This window comes from Microcebus murinus, chromosome 26 (assembly GCF_040939455.1).
Source record: "Microcebus murinus isolate Inina chromosome 26, M.murinus_Inina_mat1.0, whole genome shotgun sequence".
Classification (NCBI taxonomy): Eukaryota; Metazoa; Chordata; class Mammalia; order Primates; family Cheirogaleidae; genus Microcebus; species Microcebus murinus.
The window spans coordinates 1,652,989-1,670,245 of NC_134129.1; the positions used below are offsets into that span (position 1 = coordinate 1,652,989).

Below are 17,257 nucleotides of genomic sequence, written 5' to 3' on the forward strand. Positions count from 1 at the left end.
GATACAGTGGAGAGATTAACCATCTAGCTCTGAGGTCCACAGCTTCAGAGACACAGGAGCAATTCAGAGACATTCAAAGACTCACAAGAATTACTAGAGAATTCATAAGTGAGGAGGCTGGTATAAACTTAAAGATTTGGAGAAGGGGAATTCGATAAAGGAAAAAATAAGAGAAATACTTCAAAGGACTTCAAAATTTTCTCTGATGAGGATATCATTTGGGAACCTACTATCCTCACTTTTATAATCACCACTAAGCTTTTGCCATAAAGCTTTAATAAAATTGCAGGTAAGTCCGGGTGTGGTGGCTCACGCCCGTAATCTTAGCACTTTGGGAGGCTGAGATGGGAGGATCACTTGAGGCCAAGAGTTCAAGACCAGCCTGAGAAACATAGCAAGACCACATCTCTACAAAAAATGCAAAAATTAGCTGGGCATGGTTGCGTATACCTGTGGTCCCAGACTCAGGAGGCTGAGGTAGGAAGATCATTTGAGCCCAGAAAGCGTGAGGTTGTAGTAAGCTATGATAATGCCACCGCACTCTAGCCCAAGCAACAGAGTGAGACTCTTTCTCTCTCTCGCAAAAGAAAAAAAAAAGACAAGAAAAGAAAGAGAAAAATAAGAGGTGGTTTGTCAATTTAATTTGTATTGGACTTAAAACTCAGACTATTAATCTTTGGGAGCAGGGACACTATCATTCACTTCATAGTATCTAGGGCCTAGCTCTCGGTAAGTGTTTATTGAATGAATTAACACTTAATATTTTGAATATTAAAATTTATTATACTAGACCCCTAATCAAAGAAGGCAGATTTAAAAAATTTGAATCAACAATATAACCTATTATTCCCTAAAGGAAAACCCATCAGGAAAATATATGTCTGAATTTGCTTTAAAATAATACAGTAGAGTAAGAGAGAAGAATAAAAGATTAAACAAAATTACAAGATGTTAATAACTGTTGAAGCTGAATAATGCTGGGTGGGAGTGCTCTGTGTAACTGCAAATTTCCACATTTAAAGGGTTTTTTTAAGCCCACTTGAAACCAACAGAATATCCTGGATTTTTCAAACACAAGCAATATTCTTTCCTTCAAAAAGATCAATGTCAAAATTCTTATCAGTTTATGTCTAAGGACAGTATACCTGTAGCATTAGATGTAGATTGGTCACTTTCTGTGCAGACCAGCCAGAATTTTCATCTCCAACTTCAAACCAAGGTTTCATACGCTGAATATATGAGCCTTCTTTAAAAAAATTTTGATTGGAATTGTTGTTTTTTAACAAGTTTTGGAGCAAAATCAAACAATCTTCTACTACTATACCTGGGGAAAGAATGTAAAATGAAAGTGTTAAGGCTCATAAAATCTGACAGAAAATTCAATTCCCAAACATTTTAAAAAAGATAACTTTCTAGGCTCAGCATCTCTTCAGTATGGGAAGGCAGACAGCCTGTTCTGACTCCTGATGACCCCAGGACATAATTTTCTAGCTCTTTCTAAGGTCCCCAGTGATCTCTTGACTTCTATGTTCAACTATCAACTTACCTCAGGAACTTACAGCTTTTCTTCAGATCCCTGCTGAAACATTATTTCTATAGGAATGACTATCAAGATTCAAGAACTAGGTCACGATACCAGCTACTTACAGTAGCCTGCTCCTTTTATTATTAGGTAGTGTCTGTCTTCTTGACTAGGTTATAATTTGTGGACACCCTACTTAGCTCTGTATCCTCGGCAGAGACAAAGACAAGACACTGAGTACATACCCAGAAGCTAACTATTAAATATTTGTTGAATGAATCAATCATATCTTATTTTATCTCTAAGAAGCTCCTGAAATAGTCAGTCTCTTCTTTGAAACTTCCCTTGGTTTCTGAAACACTACTCCCCTGATTTTCCTAACAGCTCCCTGGCTGCTCCTCAGGCTATTTTTTCATGGTTGCTGTTCACCATGGTTTCATCCTTTTCCCTCTTCTCTGCTTACAGCATGCCACTTTCCAGGGCAATGTCATCCACACTGCAGCTTCCACCACCCTCACAGAAGACAAAGCTCCACCTGATTTTGACTTCACCAAGTGCTAAATTAACCAATGGCCCTGTTTCCTTGGCGAAACGCTGACTGATGCTAGGTGCTAGTTCCTTATTCTCATCTTTGGTGACAATCCTCACTCTCTTAGTATAACCTCTTATCTTTGTGGCTCAAGTATTTTCAACATATCTATTCTCTGAGAATTTCAACTGATTAACCAGACACCTTTCTCCTTTTTCGGAAACTCTCTTCTGTCTCCTTCCCTATTTAGTTTAGATTATATATATCTTCATTTCCTCCACTCTATAGATAATATGCTAAATTCTCTTGCCTCATTGCCTTTTCATAGCACCTTCCTGGAAAAGACCTAAACCTGTGTTTTTCTGCATGTGCACCTAGGAAGCTAAATATTACTGGGTGGGGGGAGAAATCACGTAATCAAGCAGCCTGTACTGCTGTAAAATCATGAATACCCTCAACAGGGCCTTTATCCCTGACTGAAAATCTTCCTAATTACAGTAGTTAACTACCTCTCCTATTCTTCAAAAGACAATTTCTAACTTTCTCCATTAATTCTCAACTGTGTCCTCCCCCTTCACTCTCAGCATATGGCTCTGCCTTCAACTTAACTCATCAACAAATTTCAACACCAAAAAACCCGACATATTAACCTGTGCCTTCAGAAAATTAGGAGAAATGTGAGAATGCAGTATTCAAAGAGATATAGCTGAGATTTTTCAGAAATGATGAACGATACCAACCTAGATTGCAGAAGCCTAACAAATACAAAACAGGACAAATAAAAAGAAATCCACACTCAACATGCTATAGTGAAAGAAAAAAAGGAGTATAATGTATGAGTTCCCATTTCTCCCTCCAATTATTAATATATTCTCTAGAACCTAACAATTTAGTGAGTATTAAAATAATCTCTTCCAATAATCTCTTCATACTATACCTCCATCACTGTTCCCCTCTTCTGTAATAATGTCCAGTAGTCTCTCAAATGCATTTTCAAAAGCAACAATTTTCTGGATTGCTCCATTGCTTCTTGTTAGTGCCTGTAGTAGTAAGACACCCTTGTAGAGAAGAAAGATAATGTTTAGTGGTGTACATCTGCAAAACATTTAAAAATCACAGGAATTTTTTTTTCTTTTTTGAGACAGAGGCTCGCTTTGTTGCCCAGGCTAGAGTGAGTGCCATGGCTTCAGCCTAGCTCACAGCAACCTCAAACTCCTGGGCTCAAGCAATCCTACTGCCTCAGCCTCCCAAGTAGCTGGGACTACAGGCATGTGCCACCATGCCCGGCAAATTTTTTCTATATATATGTTAGTTGGCCAATTAATTTTTTTCTATTTATAGTAGAGACGGGTCTCGCTCTTGTTCAGGCTAGTTTCGAACTCCTGGCCTCGAGCAATCCGCCCGCCTCGGTCTCCCAGAGTGCTAGGATTACAGGCGTGAGCCACTGCGCTTGGCCAAAAATCACAAGAATTTCATAAGCCAAACCCCTTTACTTTATATATGGGGAGAAAAAGGACAGAGAAGTTAAGTAACCTCCCTAAGGTTATAGATCCCAAAGGGACAGAGCCGAGACTAGAATCCATGTCTAACAATTCCTAATTTAGTGCTCTTTTCACTGTATGATAGAAAGATACAACAATTCTTTCACATTCATCAATTATTACATAGTTTTCACTGCGGCTTAAGAAAGTTGATGATGATTGTATCTGCCTCAGGAATGCTACCTAAATGCTTCATAATAGTAATCATGGAAAAGCTGTCATTCAGTGTGACTCAACAAACATCACCACATTTTATCAGAGACAGTTCAGTATTCTTGTAAATATCCAGTCCACAAATCCCCAAAACTTGATTGTAAGTCAGCAGAAAAAGATGAAAAAACTCATGCTTACGAATGGCTTGTCCAGCACAAGGTAATTTATAGTAGTCTTTGCCTCTGACTTTTAGTTTTTCCCAGCTCCTGTTAAGCTGGATGTAGTTCATATATTTTGCAATCTCTTTATCATTCACTGTTACCCATTCTTGCTTATTTTAGTATCAATCAAGTACTTTATGAGCCTCTAAGTGTCCCATATATCATGACAGTAAAAGAGACAGCAAATATTTCATGAAAAAAAGCACAGATATTACTTTGGAGGAAGAAAAACAGTAAATAGGTAGTTCAAAAGTTCCAGAGGCAAATTCGTTGTTGGTGTCATTATTAGGCAGATTAAGTATTCATATAAGACAAAAAATGTCCGGGGCCTTATTGAGCTCATTCCACTCATTTTCCTGATTGTCAAGTTTCAACACTAAGATGAGATAGGCAAAAGTGGTTACTTTTAGATGTCAAATTCTCCTGATTAATGCTGCCAACTTGAGCTTAACTGCTGAAAAAGGGAAGACGGAATACAGTGGAAACTGAGAAGAAAACTGAGGCACCAAGATAAAGTGGGTTTAAAAACTGGTTGCCCTACTTACTAGTTGTACAACTATATGCAAATTACATAAATTGAGTATACTAATACGTAAAACAAGGATAATAATATCTTTGTCATAGGGTTTTTAATAAAGACTAAAGGAGATAAAACAACCTCTATAGAGCCCACTATATTATAAATTCTCAGTACATGTTAGTTTCTTTTCCCCTTATCCTCTTGAATAGGTTTATTGAAATTTAAAAAACATACAGCTTTAGAACAAGTAAAAACCAAGAATCTAGACATCACAACAAAACAGAACTTAATCTCTAATTGTAAAATTAATTAAATTCAACATAAACAGATAATCATTTTACTTGTCTCAAATAAAAATTGAGAAAAAAAGGTTAGGAACAGAAAAAAAGGAAAATGGTAGATTTAAGAACCAAGATAATACAGTTACTAAAGAGCAATTTTATACCTGGAAATGAAAATTAATAATAGTGATATTAACAGAAATTTAGAAAGGGATAATTTTTTAATTAATTGATTTACATGATATCCTCTTTTTATTTTATTTATTTATTTTGAGACAGAGTCTCACTCTGTTGCTCAGACTAGAGTGAGTGCCATGGCATCAGCCTAGCTCACAGCAACCTCAAACTCCTGGGCTCAAGCAATCCTCCTGCCTCAGCCTCCCAAGTAGCTGGGACTACAGGCATGTGCCACCATGCCTGGCGAATTTTTTCTATATAAATTAGTTGGCCAATTAATTTTTTTCTATTTATAGTAGAGACGGGGTCTTGCTCTTGTTCAGGCTGGTTTCGAACTCCTGGCCTCGAGCAATCCGCCCGCCTCGGTCTCCCAGAGTGCTAGGATTACAGGCGTGAGCCAGATATCCTCTTTTTAAAATTTAAAGCCAAGAGAAGAATAGAACAGAAACTTTAGGCTTAAGATACATAGTCATATTTTAGTCAACAAAAGATATTCAGAATTCCTAATAGATAAATGCCCATTTAAATAATTCTTAAAAGATAACATTTGAATATTAAAGAATAAAAAATGTTCTTCTCATAAGTTATATTACTATATAATTTCACTACCTGTAATATTAAATATGAAAAATTAAAAAAAAATCTCAGTGAACTATAAGTCAAGAATGCTTCATTTTTGTCTCTGCTTTGCCAATAACCAGTTGTGACTCTAAGAGCAACCCAGATGATATTTACTAGAAATCAGGATGAAAAAGGCATAGGGCTAGGGACCACAAATACAAAGACAATTGCAAACAAAGAACAACTGACTTGGTTTCTGTGGGTTCTGGGCTTTTCACTATAAATATGAAAACGTAATCAGCTTGACATGATCTCTTTAATTAAATCCAGAATTTAATTTTAAAAACACTTTTCCAATTTCTATCTAAAGTGTTAGAGTTTTGATGAGTTGTAGAGAACAGAGAAAAATGCTCAAGCAACAAAACAATATGGCATCAATACAAAACACTCAAACTTACATGCAAATATTAAAATAAATTAGAATGGAAAATAACTCCAGAGCAAATCATGCTCTATATTTAAATAGAGATTAACATGGAAGATCCTTAGAAATACATATTCAATCAAATGAAGGTGAGAACTCCAAATGTAATGCTTTGCTGGATTACATAGTTTAGCCTATAATCCTAGCACTCTGGGAGGCCAAGGTAGGAGGATAGCTTGAGCTCAGGAGTTTAAGACAAGCCTGAGCGAGAGTGAGACCCCATCTCTATTAAAAATAGAAAAAAATAGCTGGGCGAGGTGGTATGCACCTGTAGTCCCAGCTACTTGGGAGGCTGAGGCAGGTGGATCACTTGAGTCCAGGAGTTTGAGGTTGCTGTGAGCTAGGCTGACGCCACGGCACTCTAGCCCAGGCAACAGAGTGAGATGCTGCCTCAATAAATAAATTAATTAATTAAAAAAAATAAAAAGATGAAAGGATTATATAGTTCATTGTCTGGGGATGTCTTCTCTACTCCTTAGGAGGAAAAGGAAATTGTGGAGGTAGAATTTGGTATGAAATATAACCTTCTGGCAGATGGTAAAAGAAATTCTAAACTTACGGAAGGAATAAATTTTTTTTTTTTTTCTTGAGACAGAGTCTCGCTTTAATGTCCAGGCTAGAGTGAGTGCCATGGCATCAGCCTAGCTCACAGCAACCTCAAACTCCTGGGCTCAAGCAATCCTCCTGCCTCAGCCTCCCGAGTAGCTGGGACTACAGGCATGCACCACCATGCCCGGCTAATTTTTTCTATATATATTAGTTGGCCAATTAATTTCTTTCTATTTTTAGTAGAGACAGGGTCTCGCTCTTGCTCAGGCTGGTTTCGAACTCCTGACCTCGAGCAATCTGCCCGCCTCGGCCTCCCAGAGTTCTAGGATTACAGGCGTGAGCCACTGCACCTGGCCGTGAAGGAATAAATTTAAATAGCAAAACGGTTTGTCTAAGCCAAAATACTAGATAACTAGGAAAGAAAGAAAGAATGTGGCTTTGTATATAATAACTTAAAGAGGTCATTACCCCAACTTTCTAAATCTCACTTCTTAAAACTTGGAGTAAGAGTCAACAAAGATTTCACTTGCAAAGAGGAAAAAAACGCTACATATTCTTGGATTTTTTTTTTCAAATTTAACTTACATCATTACGTATAACTTCCCTGGAATCTGCTAACAAGTCCATCAATCTTGACACACCTAGAACATAACATAAAACATGTGAACATGTAAAAAATGCTGGCAGACAAAAAATGCAAATAGTAGTTTAAATTATTAACAATTTATTAACCCATCATTTCAGTGCCTTACTCTAGGAAATGATCCTCATTTTTTAATCAAAATAATGTAACAAAGATAAGTCACTTACCCATGGGACTAACTAAAATAATTTGTTGCACCTGAGGCCCCAGCTGTTTTAAAAGAGAAGTCAGGAGCTTCACACCAGGCCAGCGGACGTGGAAATCAAACTCCTGCAATGTGAGAATTTAAAATATTTAACATCTATAATTCATATTTTCAAGAAAAACATGTTAAAGTGGTACTACCAGTAAAATATGAAAATTTAGCAAGCTTTTTAAAAAAGCAATTTAAGAAATAAAAAGCAATAAAAAGAAAATAGAGTTCAAATAGTTACTGATGGGCTAAAACAGTATTTTGTAAAAACAGAAATAACAGAGTATTTGAAGAGATTATATATTAATATTTCTTAATACATGCATGTGGATCTCTTGCTCTGAGACAATAAACTTCACTATCTTTAAAAATATGTATGTTTTGCTTTCTTAGTAATACTCAAAAAGGTAACAAAAGAAGCTATTAAGATGGAAAAAAACTCAAGATTCCCTATTTACCTCCAATAAAGATAAGAGAAGAGTGACATTTTCTTGCTGCTTAATGAAAATTTCTGTAAACTGGCTTCCCAAATCCTCACTCTGTCTTGTGGAATTTTCTTCTGTAATATTCAAAGATAAAGAACTTCAAACATGACGGTATGTTATTTTAAAGTATTCTTTAATCAAAGAGTTAAGCAGAAATGATAATTTTCCCAGTATTTAAACAATTCAACATGGAAACAGTATGGCTGGTAGTGATATCACAATTATGATGTAAAGCTATACCCTTAAAATAATTTTTGTATACTTTTAAATACTTTTTTATTTGTTAGGTGCTTAAATGTGATATCTGAAGAAAAGATATTTAAATATTCACATTTTCTCAAGCACATTTTTAGGCTGAATTTCCATTAGGTCCTAAGGAAACTGGGGTGATAGAAACATTGTCTTCAATGTGGTAGTGGTGATACTTTTGCCCAAACTCACAGAACTCTACCACTACAAAGAGTGAATTTTATCATATATAAATTTTATCTCAAAACCCTATCCCTTAAAACATCAGCAAACATGTAGTCCTTGTTGATTGCTAGAGTTACTGTGTTAATTTTATTATAAAATTAAACCAATTATCTACAGATTCTTTAGTGTCTCCTTCACATATATATATACTATGAAATTATTTAGTGATAAAAATCAGAATTCTAGCTGAGTGTGGTGCTGTGCACCTGCAGTCCTAGCTATTAGGGAGGCTGAGGCAGGAGGATCATTTGAGCCCCGGAGCTGGAGGTTGCTGTCACTCCAGCCTGGGCAACAGAGCGAGACCCTATCTCAAAAAAAATTTAAAAATCAGCATTTTGACATTTAATTAATCTCATATTCTTTAAAAGATTTTGCATTTATTGCTTAAAAGTCTTTAGATTAAACTATATATTGTTTCAATGTGCTTTGTCAAAAAACACACATAAAGGATCACTAAAATTGGGAGCAACAATTTCCAAAGCAAATTATCATTTAAGATCTGCCTATTTTATAAACTCAATTTAGAGATGGCAAATCTACTACTCCGTACCTTTCTCTCACCCACACCAGACATAGCTGACTCATCACAACATTGTCTGAGCATCAGAATCCTTTCCCACATGTTGCTCCAGGAAGTGACTATAGTGACTATAGGCCAATGGAGCTGGCGATCAAGTTCAAACCTATTATCCCTCAAAAATGCTTTTCCAAATGTGAAATTTTAATATAATATTAATACAGTAGAGAAATGGGGGGAAGAAACCCTACCAGATGTCAGGAAAAGCAAAGCAATTCAAAGAATGAAGCTCAAAACAGAAATGTTTTCCTCTATTAAGTACCCAAATATGCTGGGATTATCCTTCAGAAACTCTAAGAAATATTTCTCTCAATCATCTCTTGCATTAGTAAAAGAATTCAAGTGCTTCTGAGCCTTAAAACCATATTACATAAAAAATACTTTAGTTTTAAAAGGATTACTTTGACTGCTATGCTAAGAATAGATCAGGGAATAAGGAAAATAGGGCGATGGGTCAAGAGGCAATAATCAAAGAGGTAAAGGTAGCTTAGACCTTAGGAGCTACAATTTTTATGAAAACACGGGGAACAGAATCTGCTAACACACTGCACAGAGGAATGTGACAGTTGGGGAAGGAAGAGTGATTCCAAGGTCATGTCCTGAAGAACCGGAAGGACAGAGTTGCTGTTTACTGAGATGGGAAACACTGTGGGACTAGCAAGATGGGAGGTAAAGAGAAAACCAGAAATTTACTTTTGGACATGTTATGTTTGAGATACCTTATAAAAATCCAAGTGGAGACACCAAATAGGCAGCTTTATAAATACAAGCATAGATGCCAACAGAGAGATCTGCATTGGACACACAGATTAGAGCGTTGACATAAATGATATTTAAAGTCACATAACTGGGTGACAAAGGGCAACTAAAAAAAACTTATAGCCAACATCATCCTTAATGGTGAAAGACTGAATGTTTTCCCCTTTAACATCAGGAAGAAGGCAAGAATGTCCACTCTTTCGAATTCTAGTCAACATTACACTGGAGGCTGGGCTTGGCTCACGCCTGTAATCCTAGCACTCTGGAGGCTGAGGTTGAATGGGGGCAAGGAGGAAGAGCAGTAGATTACAAACAAGCACACAAAGCTTTTGGATAGGTTCACTGTTTTGGTGGTGGTAGTGATATCACAAGTTTATACAAATGTCAACACTCATCAAATTGTATATTGACATATTTATATAGGTATAATTACTGTATGTTAATTACATCAATACAGCTCTGTGTGTAGGGAGAGGAATCCAAGTAGAGATATCAGGTGAGTATTTGAATATACAGTTATGACCTTCAGTGGAAAGGTATGGGTTGGACATATACATTTGAATGGGAAGCATATAAATGATACTTTTTAAGTTATAAGCCTGGATGAGATCACCAATGGAGAAAGTAGAGAAGGAAAGAAATCTGTGCCCTGGGGCATTCCAATACTAAGAAGTTGGAGGGGATGAGGAAAACTGCAAAGGAGACAAAGAAAGTGAAACAAGAAAAACAGCCAGTGAAACAGCAGGAAAACCAGGAGGCTGGAGATTGGCAAACAAATGAAGAAAGTATTTCAAGGAGAAAGGAGTAACTATCCAATAACACCAATAGCTCGAGTACCCTCTGAACTTGATATGATCAAGAAATGAAGTAGCAGCACTAATAGGAGTAGAGGTAATTTCTGTTTATTTACAGAATGACTAGAATATGGAGTAGTAAATACTTTCCTAAGTAGCAGTACAGTAAAATGGAAGAAACCCCCAAAGACTTTTGAGTAAGACCAATTAAACTCATATTCCACCACTTAGAAGCAATGTTACTTTGGGCAAGTAGCCTAACTACATCAAGCCTCAGTTTCCTTATTTGTAAAATGGGGACAATGTCTTCACATAGAGTTTTCTATGAGGATTCAAAATAAGCAAAATACCTAGCAGAGTGCTTGGTAAATAATGTGTTCAATAAACAGTAGTAGTAGCAGCAGCATCCTTAAGACAGGATTTCTCAAACTTTGCATTACTGACATTTCAGGCCAGAGAAGTCTCTGTTGTGGAGCACTTTTTGTGCACCAAAGGATGTTTAGCAGCATCCCTGGTTTTTATCCACTCAATGCAGTAGCACTTCCCTAATTCCCCTAAGACAACCAAAAATGTCTCCAGATATTGCCAAACATCCTGGGGGTGGGGTAAACTGCCCTCAGTTGTGAAATGCAGTACTAAGATTTACAACCTAAGCTATATATAGATCACCACGTTTTCAAATGATACAGAACATAGCAATCCTTCTTTAATGATTCAGAAAAAGTTCCAGACTCTTACAAGGTTACCATTAATATTATCATCAAGATGCAAAATATATAAAAAGTATATCTAGCCGGGCACGGTGGCTCACGCCTGTAATCCTAGCACTCTGGGAGGCCGAGGTGGGTGGAATGCTCGAGGTCAGGAGTTCGAAACCAGCCTGAGCAAGAGCGAGAACCCCATCTCTACTAAAAATAGAAAGAAATTAATTGGCCAACTAATATATATAGAAAAAATTAGCCAGGCATGGTGGCGCATGTCTGTAGTCCCAGATACTTGGGAGGCTGAGGCAGGAGGATTGCTTGAGCCCAGGAGTTTGAGGTTGCTGTGAGCTAGGCTGACTCCACTGCACTCACTCTAGCCTGGGCAACAAAGTGAGACTCTGTCTCAAAAAAAAAAAAAAAGAAAAAAGTATAACCTGTGGTATTTCCAGAAAGTTGTTTGTTTGTAAACAAGTCCTGATATTGATATTTTACCTTACATTTATCTCTTTTTTCTCAAAGTTGTATACAATCTACCAAAAAAGGGTAATTATTTGAGTTTATGATTGTTTGGATTCTAAATAAAAAGAAATTTACTGTGTTTTTTTAAAATTAGTAAACCATTAATTTTTGTCCTGTAAGTTTTATTTCTTAGGTTAGTGGCTTCAGAAGAACTATTTAGGGAAGGAGTCACTATTTCCACTTCAGGAAAAACAGGTAGAGGAGGAGATTAAAGGATTAAAAAACCCCAAAACTATACCTGAAAGCTATCATCACATTAACTGCATGATCACAGACGTCTATGGTATCACAGATATGTTAAGATGCAAGGGATTTGATGCTACAAAGCCCTAATATTAATCATAAGGAAGCCTAATACTCATACATAACTAGAGTAGATTGAAGGGGCATTCTCTACCATGAATCTGCTAACAGGATTTTCTGTTGTTCCTTTGGGAGCTGACAAAATTCTGTGTCCTAATTATTAGCATACCCTGAAAGTAAAATCCTGCTTGGTAAATTGTGATTTTCAAAGCTCAAAGGTGAATTTATGAGTGGAGTTGAAAAAAACAAAAACAAAACTTGTACTAGATAAGCAGCAAAAGCTGCATACCCTTCCCATTTTATTTGCAAGTTGATAGATAATAGACTGTGAAGGAACTGGAAAAGATCTGGGAATTGGGAGCCGGTAAAATCTTTTGAAAATTTTCATCTTTAGAATCAGGTATGAATAGGAACCCTGATTCCCAGTGTGGTAAATGTCATGTACCCAAGATGTGGTTGGCTAATGAGCCTATCTTTCTCAAAGCCACCCCAGAACCCTAACAAACCACGCCTATGTGTGGGATGATACAGAAACAGACATGTAGTCAAATTCTAATGGAATTGTACAGATAAAAAAGCAGATGAAGAAAACTACGTAAAAGAGGCCCATGGGGAACACGTGTCAAATAAACAGATCTTCAAATACATGATAAATCTGTGTTGAAAACACGAGTAACATATTCTCTCTCCTTTAGAATTGTGTCATTCCAGAAATTAAGAAGATAGTAATATGTTAACCTAATCATGGGTGCTGTGTAGGGCTATTTTCCATTTGTGTATATTCATATTTGTTGAATGAAATAATACATGTATACAATTAATAATATCATGCTTTTGAAAAATAATTTATAATATTATGTAATTGCTTTTACCTGAGTGGTGTGAATATAGTAGAGAATATACCTCAACCATAGGGGCAAGACAGTAACGTGAGTGAGTGAAGCAGGCTGAGTATAAGACAATAGAGAGGATGGGGAGTATTCAACCTGTGTAAGGAAAGCAGCAGTTACTCAGCTCCTGATGACTGATGCTATATGGGAATGCAGACCCAGGTATTGTCAATCTTCAGATATTTTAAAAACAAAAGTCTAAAATACAAAAATTGATGTATAAATTCTCGATTTATAATCCTGGCAATTTATTCAAATTATTTAAAATTCTAAGTGGATCAAACAATCTTGCTTACAAGATAGGCAATGCCCTTGTGCAAAAAGTTTGTGACCTCTCAAGAAAAGCTCAAAATAAGTTATTGACACCTGAGAATATATTAAAAATTATAAAATAATCTAAAAAGGAAGGGGAAAAAACCATGCAGACTTAATGGAGTCTTCCTAAGAAGTGTTTTTTAAAACGCTGAAATATTTTTATGTACATAAATGCAAAAAAATAGCCTATGGATTTAAGCCTTGGTTTAAATGTAGGACATTTAAATGTCCTGGATCAATGCAGGATATTTCAAAATGCAGGACAGTGTGGCATGTTAATAGGTTTCTGGTGAAAGCAGGTGCCTGTGGACAAATATATTTGGATTAAACAAAGTTGAACAGGCTTCCTCACTGAAGGTTTCTTTTTTTTTTGAGACAGAGTCACACTTTGTTGTCCAGGCTAGAGTGAATGCCGTGGCATCAGCCTAGCTCACAGCAACCTCAAACTCCTGGGCTCAAGCAATCCTACTGCCTCAGCCTCCCGAGTAGCTGGGATTACAGGCATGTGCCACCATGCCTGGCTAATTTTTTCTATATATATATTAGTTGGCCAATTAATTTCTTTCTATTTTTAGTAGAGACGGGGTCTTGCTCAGGCTGGTTTCAAACTCCTGACCTCGAGCAATCCACCCGCCTTGGCCTCCCAGAGTGCTAGGATTACAGGTGTGAGCCACCGTGCCCAGCCTCTCACTGAAGGTTTCTTACCACCTACTATAGTGAGATAAATTTTGTGAAGCTTCAGAGGGGAATATAGTATGTTATGCTTATTTAACTATGGATCCCTTTTAGCACAAAGCATTCTCTGGAACACCTTCTGTGCTACATCTTAAGAAACACAGGTCTAATACCAGAAAGAGTTAATTCAAAGTTTACATTGAGCATAAGCTAGTAACTTAGCAAGGAGTTAATACCTTTTAACTGTAGCTTATCAGTCTATTATGATTTACTTTTTTTTTTTTTTTAGAGAGAGACAGGGTCTCACTCTGTTACCCAGGCTGTAGTACAGTGGTGGAGTCACAGCTCATTGCAGCCACAAACTCCTGGGCTCAAGCAATCCTCCTTTTTCAGCCTCCCAAATAGCTAGGACTACAGATGTACTGCCACACGTGGGTAATTGTGTTTTTTCTAATTGTTTGTAGAGATGAGGTCTCGCTATATTGCCCAGGTTGGTCTCAAACTCCTGGCCTCAAGTGATCCTCTTGCTTTGGCCTCCCAAAGTGCTAGGATTACAAGCATGAACCACCACACCCAGCTAAGACCTACATTTTAACGTGAACTAGTAAAATATGGTCCTCTTCCAATGGTTCCTTCTGGTTTAATGCTGTCAATTTTAAAAAGTGTTAGTAAGAGATACTTCTTTTATAGTTATGAGATGGCATTTCTTTGCTTTAATAGAGTCCCCCCCAAATTAGTGAAGCAATTAAAATAATACACAAAGCTTTTAGTATAGCAGCAAATTAAGCTATACCTACTATAAACTACTACACTAATTATATCCAAAAGTTGTAAACCAAAACTACAACCATGAGAAATTATATCGATTATACATATAAGCAAAGGTATGAGACAAGTAAGTCATCCTCTCTTATCTAGTATACTTAAACTATAACTCCTAGAGCTAAATTTATGTTTTACGTGCTATAGTTTATATACTATATTCTACCATATACTTACAACCTATAAAAGTAAATGACCATTTATCAAAGTTATGTGAAAAAAATAAGACAAAAGTAAAATGGCCTTTGTTACTATAGTAAAAATAAACCTAAGACTGCCTGCCCTTTTTAAGTCCTTATACATATGTTCTTCAACTTACAACAGGGTTATGTCCTGATAAACCCATTGTAAACTGAAAATATCATTAAATTGAAAATGTATTTAATATGCCTAACCTATCAGGCATCACAGCTTAGCCTAATCTACCTTAAATGTGCTCAGAATACTTACATTTGCCTATAGGTGGTCAAAATCTATACTTAATACAAAGCCTATTTTATAATAAAGTGATGACTATCTCTGTAATTTATTGAACCCTATGCTGAAAGTGAAAAACAGAATGGCTGTATGGTTAGGGTTAGGGTACATTTTCTACTAAAGTACATTTTCTACTAAATGTGTATTGCTTTCATAGTATTTATTGGAAGTCAAAAATTTTGAGTCAAACCATCGTAAGTCAGGGACCATCTGTATACCTCTGGACGCTTCTCAGACCTGTTTATATGACTGGCTTTTACCTAAACAGTTTACATTAAACATGTATTCTTAAAATGTATCTACAGCTGTACTTTTTCCAGAGGTGTAAACAATATTCAAAAACATTTCTGGACATTCTCTTTGGATCTCCAATCCATATCAAGTTTACAACCTATATTACGAAGAACAAAATTGCTTTATAAATAGATATTTTACTAAAAATAGTACTAACTCAAAGTGAAGAAATATCAAATAATCTTCTTACAGTGGTCAATTAAAAAGCTATTCCATACTTTTAACATTTATCTGAATCTTCTATAAACTAGTTATGTAAATTACATGGTTTAATAAAGAATCTAGGCAGAAAAATAAAAATAAAATTGGCCACAATTTATTCCATCAGAAATCTATGGAAGACTAATAAAAAAGGGGGAAAATGTATTAAAAAATATTGTTTTTCTACTTACTAGATGACACCATATAAGTTACATAATCTCTGGGCTTTCATTTTCTCATTTTTACAAAAGAGAAAAATACCACCTACCTCACAGACTGCTATGAGGATTAAGATAATGAACATGAAAAGACTCTTCAGTTTTAAAGCAAATATGATAAAACAGTAATAGAAGCAAGCACTGATCTGTACTACCCAACAAGGACACAGCTTAAGAAGAATCAAGGCACCATGCTCTGGTACTTTCTGATTTCAAACAAGGGGTTCAAATGTTACAAAAGGTAACGCTTCATACCTTTATAAGTTAGTTTTTTTGTAATGTATAAGTAACTTTGTTATGGACTATTTTAAACCTACTTGAGATAAAAGTATTCTCTTCCTCATTTAAAATGGTTAAGCGTTTCAGGAAAATTGGTAAAACAATGACAAAAACTTGGTCACTTTAATTATGAGCAAAAGAAATATCAATGTTAAAAGTAAATGGAACTTGAAACAGATCATCAGACAGAAGGAAGAAAATATTGGTAAATTCTATGAATTAATGTTAAGAAATGTCAGTAACTGGAACATTACTGTGTATGCTTTATTTTAAAGGGACAATATCAATATATATATATATTTTTTTTTTTTCACTGAATTGAAATAACTTCCAGTTCTTACTTAATATAAGTAAAATATACACATATATGTACATGTACATATATTCAAATATTATATTACATTAATTTATTTTTTAGAGATGGGATCTCACTGTATTGCCCAGGCTGGAATGCAGTGACTATTCACAGATGTAATCATAGCTCACTGCATCCTTGAACTCCTGGCATCAAGCCATCCCTCCTGCCTTGGCCTTCTGAATAGCTGGGACTACAGGCGTGCACCACCACGACTGGCAAATATTATTTTTAAATAAACTGTCTAAAAATTTTTTTCCAGGAAGTATGCACAAAGTAATTTTGAATAAATTGTCCTACCAGAGAAAAAGTTTAATTTGTATTAAGAGATGTACTAGAATATGTTATGTGTTCTGGACAGTAAAAAGATTTAGTAGCCATAGAAATAACAGTAATGTAAGTTTATCAAATATTTTTCCTTAATTAAGGAATTTTAATATAGTAAAACAAATCTTGGATTTCTTTTTTTTTTTTTTTTTTTTTGAGACAGAGTCTCGCTTTGTTTTCCAGGCTAGAGTGAGTGACGTGGCGTCAGCCTAGCTCACAGCAACCTCAAACTCCTGGGCTCAAGCGATCCTCCTGCCTCAGCCTCCCGAGTAGCTGGGACTACAGGCATGCGCCACCATGCCCGGCTAATTTTTTTATATATATATCAGTTGGCCAATTAATTTCTTTCTATTTATAGTAGAGACGGGGTCTCGCTCTTGCTCAGGCTGGTTTTGAACTCCTGACCTTGAGCAAT

At 36.0% G+C, this 17,257-nt stretch overlaps 1 protein-coding gene across 2 annotated transcripts in view; it reads right to left on the reverse strand.

Moving 5' to 3' along the window:
• Nucleotides 1–17,257, reverse strand: part of USO1 (USO1 vesicle transport factor) — a 63,111-nt gene that overhangs the window by 29,714 nt on the left and 16,140 nt on the right. For both annotated transcript variants that reach the window (XM_020284250.2, XM_012744544.3), the window contains exons 5-9: nucleotides 7,833–7,933; nucleotides 7,349–7,451; nucleotides 7,124–7,179; nucleotides 2,989–3,109; nucleotides 1,146–1,324 (exon numbers count right to left, since the gene is read on the reverse strand). In XM_020284250.2, coding sequence (XP_020139839.1) covers nucleotides 1,146–1,324; nucleotides 2,989–3,109; nucleotides 7,124–7,179; nucleotides 7,349–7,451; nucleotides 7,833–7,933 — 560 coding nt within the window. The remainder of the gene's footprint in view (nucleotides 1–1,145; nucleotides 1,325–2,988; nucleotides 3,110–7,123; nucleotides 7,180–7,348; nucleotides 7,452–7,832; nucleotides 7,934–17,257) is intronic.